Source organism: Salmo salar, chromosome ssa16, assembly GCF_905237065.1.
Source record: "Salmo salar chromosome ssa16, Ssal_v3.1, whole genome shotgun sequence".
Lineage (NCBI taxonomy): Eukaryota > Metazoa > Chordata > Actinopteri > Salmoniformes > Salmonidae > Salmo > Salmo salar.
The window spans coordinates 69,511,282-69,517,869 of NC_059457.1; the positions used below are offsets into that span (position 1 = coordinate 69,511,282).

Genomic DNA, 6,588 nt, shown 5'->3' on the forward strand with positions numbered 1-6,588 from the left:
ACAGATCTGATCTGATTGGTCAAATTATTGGCAATAAATATCATATCAAAATTGGGCTGTCTGTGTAAATGCAGCCGTATTTCCTGGCAATGTGTACAGTACACCCTCAAAAAAGTATGTTTCATCGCATTGTACTGCCCTCTATAGGTCTCCCTCACTCCCACGACCCCCACCCCCATGAAGTACTACACAACAAATACAATCTAAATATTGACAACATGCATGTTTTGCTCGTTTTATACGTTAGAGGTGGGGATATTCACACATATTTCAGGATTCTTTCAGACTCCAACGAATGGAAATTAATATTGACATATTGTGTATGCTGCGCTAACCTTGATACACGTTCCACCAGTTGAAACATTGTCAGTACAAAAAACGCATAATTGATTGCGCAGAGACATAAGGAGGACATCATATTATTTCGTCAGACAATGTTGAATTAAAGTCAACTATCTAAGATGCGCATACATATTCAGTCAAATTGTGCGGTCAACGCTGAGAGAAAAAATAAGGATCTTGGGTAGATCTATTCACAACGCAATACAAGCCGTACCACTCACAAGATACAAAGGGATTCGTGCCTTTCCACCGATTCACCGGCGCTTGTGCTACAGAGGGAGATCTCAGTTGAAATGGATGTATCTGATGTTTTGCAGTTCGGTTTATTACACTTTTTTCCCATATGAAATTATTACTTTTCCTTGATTCCAATCCACAATAAGAGACCAAGATTCGCTGTGAGAAATACAAGAACCCGTTTTTTGTCGCGCTGATCGTCACGTTGCAGGCGTGAATGAGACAGTTTGTGCAATTCATTGCCTGGTATATGAAGCTAAAGACCGCCGTGGCTCTACTTTGAGGATTTTACAGCGTGGAAAAGGAAAGAAAATCACAGATTCCACATTACCATAGGACAGGATGGTAAATAGCGGAAGGTAGTTGGAATGCGTTCGCATTGACAAGGTTTAACATGGTAAGGACAGCGGATTTTCTGTCTGAGATGCAGGGCTCTATTGCTCATTTCAGGGGAAGCTATTGCTTGAGTTGGGCAGCTGTCCATGGTCCTGAAAATATTTTTCCCCCATACAGCTCTTTATCCACATACAGCTGTATTCAATTTGGTTGAATCTAAATTAAAAACGATGAATAGGGTGGATTTAATTCAAGTGGCAATAATATACATCCGCGTTTACTGGTAGATGTAATAAATTGACATAAATTGCATAACTTTTTTGGGGGACTACTCGGTGTCCTTCAAGGTGATGAATGAATGCGCAATTCATGAAATCATTGCAATGCCTCATATTCGTTCAGTGTAGGCCTATTTTGATTAAATTAATTAGTGGTAAATGGCCTACATAGGCTACAGACTAACTAAATATGCAATGCAATACACTCTTCATCCGTATGAATCAAATGTCCTTTCGTAAAGAAAACCATAGCCTATTAGCCTACCATAAACTCTATGATCATATTAGGATGACTACACCCACAAAATTGGACCTCTAGGCTGATAGCTTTTTCTATTTTGTGGATTTTGTCACAGATAGAACTTGTGTGTGTTTGTGTGTGTGAGAGAGAGATTGTGTGAGTGGTGCGCGAGCGTTTGTGAGTGGGGGGGAGAGCGAGTGAAAGGGAGAGAGAGATAATTTGAACAAGATTTAAGAGATTCTTCAACTTCAACATATACCGGATGCGATATAAAACGTTTATTATAATATGATTTATTCAACATCAAGATATAAATTGTGCATGGCATTCAGCAATGCTTGCAAATCCGTTTTTTTGCTTTTAATCAACTTGGGTCTCTTTTTTTCGCCCGAGGGATGAAGGGCTGTGACTGTCCCTATGTAACAATCAGTATTTCTAACGCATGCATGATTGAGGATGAACACCTCCCATAATGACCACGACTAGCCTATTTATCATTTATTAACAAATATCATGATATCTGATGATAATGATTGATACCCGGCGGTTTCTATACTATTCGCAAGTCGTCTGGTTTGCGGGGTGAGTAGGAGATTGGGCTTTCCATAGGGTTGCACGTATACTATGTTTAAAATATATCATTAATTCTAAACTAAACAATGGAATTTTGTTCCATTCCATTCATGAAATGTATGTTTTAATCCTGGGTCGCAACGATTAAATGTAAACATTGTCTCAAGATGAACTCTTTGCTGGAATCTTCGGGGAATATAATTTGAAAAGGCAATTGATTCTGCATACATGTCGCAGATGGCCGGTCGGTTTAGTTTGCAAGCCATTTGAACGCCAACCTAAAGGCAGCTATAACCAACCTGCTTGTTCTATTTTCAGAGAAACACATGCATAGGCTGTACTCTTTTCCGTGACATTCACCAATATGCACTGCATGTCATCAATATTTCGCATGTAGAGTTATTTCTTTTTCGGATATCTATACCATGTTGAGATATGATGCTGTAGCTGACTACATATTAATGGAACTGTACTGAATGTGGCATTTTAGCTGCAACAAATGTTTTTGGCATAACTATATTGTGTTTGCAACTCTGTCCAGATTTCTGCTCTTTCTTTTGCACGTAAACCTCCAAATATGTATATGCATTAAGTTATCTAAAATACGTTACAAAGTGTATTATGTCTCTATCCACAAGTGTATAGCTCTTTGTAACCACTGCATGCAGGGATGTTCCGCTTAACACAAGATGTTCATTAAACAGACAATGCCTGCCTTTCTCTTCTAGATGACACCCCATACTGGCACCATACTTCAGTGAGCTGGGGCACCTTCTCCCTTGAAAATGCATATCTGGATACTGAATATAATCCTTCTGATCGCAGCATCTCTGAGTCTGGTCGAGATGTACAACAATTATGGGGAGATCTGTAGGAATCTATGTACATGCGAGGAGAAGGAAGGGATACTGACGGTCAGCTGCGAGAACAGAGGGATTGTCAGACTGACAGAAATAAGCCCGGTGCATTTTTCAATGTACCACCTTCTGCTGACAGGGAACCTCTTAAAGAAACTGTCCCTCAACGACTTTATCAACTACACTGGGGCGACCATATTGCATTTAGGCAACAATGCTATCGACGAAGTGGAAACGGGTGCTTTCAATGGACTCCAAGGATTAAAGAGATTGCACTTGAACAACAACAAGATAGACGTCCTAAGGGATGATACGTTTGTCGGCCTGGAGAGTTTGGAATACCTTCAGATTGATTACAATTACATCACCAATATAGAGCCCAATGCCCTGAGTAAATTGCATCAGCTCACAGTTCTCATTTTGAATGACAATTTGCTCTCTGCTCTGCCTACCAACATTTTCTGGAATGTTCCCTTAACACATCTGGACCTCAGGGGCAACCGGTTGAAAATGTTTCCTTACATTGGGCTCCTGGAGCACATGGACAAAGTGGTGGAATTACAACTCGAGGAGAACCCGTGGAATTGCTCATGTGAGCTCATCGCCCTGAAAGCTTGGCTGGAGAGCATATCGTACACAGCTTTAGTGGGGGAGGTGGTCTGTGAGACGCCGTTCAGGCTGCATGGCAGAGACCTGGACGAGGTCTCCAAACAGGAGCTGTGCCCCCGCCGAGCAATCTCTGAATATGAAATGCGCCCCCCTCCCCCACTCAGCACCAATGGATATTTCCAAACCACTCCAGCTTCGGTGACGGCCTCAGCCACCTCATCGAATGCTTTCAAGGCGTCGTCAAGGCCTACCAAGGGCACCCGTCAATCAAACCGAACCAGGTCAAAGCCCACCTCCCGGATTCCGGCTAACCCTTACAACTATGGCCCCATCATTGCTTATCAGACCAAATCTCCTGTGCCTTTGGACTGTCCCACCACCTGTACGTGTAATCTGCAGATTGCTGATCTTGGACTAAATGTCAACTGCCAGGAGAGAAAGATTGAGAACATATCTGACCTGAAGCCCAAGCCATACAATCCCAAAAAAATGTACCTCACGGGGAATTACATTGCTGTGGTACGCAGATCTGATTTCTTGGAGGCTACCGGATTGGATTTGCTTCACCTAGGAAACAATAGGATATCCCTTATCCAAGACAGAGCTTTTGGGGATTTAACCAACCTGCGTAGGCTGTATTTAAATGGTAATCTAATCGACAGGCTTACAGCAGAGATGTTTTTTGGCCTGCAGAGTTTGCAGTATCTCTACTTAGAATACAACAAAATCCGAGAGATTGTAGGGGGCACTTTCCGGTTTGTGCCAAACCTTCAGCTGCTTTTTCTCAACAATAACCTTCTGAAAACCTTACCAGGGGGAATCTTTACTGGGCTGTCCCTCTCTAGACTTAATCTCCGCAGTAACCATTTCCAAAACCTGCCTGTGAGTGGGGTGTTAGATCAGTTAAAATTGCTATTGCAGATAGATCTGATTGAGAACCCGTGGAATTGCTCGTGTGACGTCGTCGGCATGAAGATATGGCTCGAGCAGCTCAGTGCAGGCACCGTTGTTAATGAGGTTAAATGCGAGACCCCCAAACGACACAGCAGGATTGATATGCGTTCCATTCAGTCTGAACAGCTGTGTCCAGATTACTCTGACGTAGTCGTCTCAACAGCGCCCCCCTCTGACGAGCCTCTGCCCGACAGAGCCACCACCACAGAAACCTACCAGAGATCTAACCCCACTAGCAGCGTCGTCCCTCTCTCTGTCCTCATCCTCAGCCTGCTGCTCGTGTTCATCATGTCCGTCTTTGTGGCGGCGGGGCTGTTTGTTGTTGTGGTGAAAAAGCGTAAAAAGTCCCAGAGCGACCGCACCAGCACCAACAACTCTGACGTGAGTTCGTTTAACTTGCAGTACAGCCTTTACAGTAATAACCGAACCGTCCCCAAAGTCAAAGCCCCCGCCGGACACGTGTATGAGTACATCCCTCACCCTATGGGCCACATGTGCAAAAATCCCATTTACAGGTCCAGGGAAGGCAACACAGTCGAGGATTACCGCGACCTCCATGAATTGAAGGTGACTTATAGAAGTGATGTGGATGAGGAGAGGAACAGCAACATGAGGAGTCCCACTTATAGCGTGAGCACTATTGAGCCTCGCGAGGACCCCTCCCCTGCACAGAATGCTGAGCACTTCTTCAGGGGCATCATAGAGGCGGACAACCAATCCCCCTCCGGTAACAGTCTAGAATACAAGTACACTGGCCCTGTCTCGTACACATACAACCCAAACTTTGATGTTAGACGCCAGTTCTTACACCCAGAGAGGATACGAGAAACAGTGCTTTATGGCACAGCGCCGAGTACTGTTTACGTGGAGCCCAACAGAAATGAATATTTGGAACTAAAAGCGAAACTTCAAGTCGAGCCAGACTACCTCGAAGTTCTTGAGAAACAGACCACTTTCAGTCAGTTTTGAGCAACAGATTTGCCCATATATGAAGGATTTCCCCCCCTTAAAAGTACTGGCTCAATATTGAGGGTGCCTTGGCACGACACATCAACAAAATAAGCATTAAACGGGGTGTGCCAAACTCTATTATTCTTATTTCTTAATTACATGACATTGCAGGAACTGAAAGTCTCTCTCTGAACCTAACTGGATGAATACACAAGTTGTACTACTTAACTGGTGATTTAGAATCTATTTTTATATGTTGAAGATTGAATACACATACATGCAAGTGTACAGGTAAACTTACCCAACTACATTTTCAGGAATATAACCATACATATATTGTGAATCACAAAAAAATGTTTATAAATCACCTTCTGATGAAAAAAACACTGTACAGCAGTGCCTCCATCAAACTGCGCAGGACAATTCTCTGCTTTAGTCTGTAAGTATTTATTGGAATACTCTGCCATGTGTTTTCCAAACTTTTGATTCTTCATCAATATTACCTGTGTCATAATTCCAGGATCCTCTGTAAACGTTTGTTTGTAGTTCCATATCATTTACTGTAGCTCGCATTGTAAAAGTGGCATTTAAAAAAAAAAAAGTGGCACACCCCCCAATGTCAAAGAAAGACTGCGTCATTTAATGAAGAAAAAAGGTGCCCTTGTATGCTTTCTGCACTTTTTGGAATTGGAAGGCAAGTGGGCCTTTAAACAGCTATCATTAGGATGATTACTATTAAAAATGAATATGTGCGTTCATTCTTAATATGTATTCTTGATATGTTATCAAATTCATGAATAATAATTGAAGTAATAATTATGTTGTGTAATACTGATCTTTTAATGTAACACCTATTTTTATACAAGCATTCGCAATTCTCTTTCCCTTATCAATTTCATTTGTTTTAATTGCTTTGCACTTATTGCACTATATTGACCAAAATATGTTAATGTCATCAATAAATATGATGTCAGGTTCATATACGTTCTGAAAGGCTATCGTTAGATACTTCACAGAGGCAGTTGCATGTAACATGTACCATTCAAGAGAAGTTGGTCTTTCAATGAGGTTTTGATCAATATGCTTAAATCAATGATCCTGTGTGGGTGTCCTCATAATCATAGTGGTTCCAATTGCAAACATCAACATTTGTGCTGATCATCTTCTGATAGGGTTAAAAACACTTTCCATCACAGTCACCAAAAAAAAA

General features: G+C 41.9%; 1 protein-coding gene across 2 annotated transcripts; it reads left to right on the top strand.

Annotated features, from left to right (window-relative positions):
* The first annotated feature begins 353 nt into the window (after window positions 1-353).
* Window positions 354-6,357, top strand: LOC106574416 (SLIT and NTRK-like protein 5). 2 transcript variants are annotated; one of them, XM_014150290.2, is made up of 2 exons: window positions 354-976; window positions 2,736-6,357. In XM_014150290.2, exon 2 carries the CDS (start codon window positions 2,793-2,795, stop codon window positions 5,394-5,396), a length of 2,604 nt encoding a protein of 867 aa, XP_014005765.1. In that variant the 5' UTR covers window positions 354-976; window positions 2,736-2,792; the 3' UTR covers window positions 5,397-6,357. The 2 variants fall into 2 exon arrangements, with proteins under 2 accessions (XP_014005765.1, XP_014005766.1); XM_014150291.2 differs by lacking the exon at window positions 354-976 and adding an exon at window positions 1,632-2,016.
* Window positions 6,358-6,588: the final 231 nt, after the last annotated feature.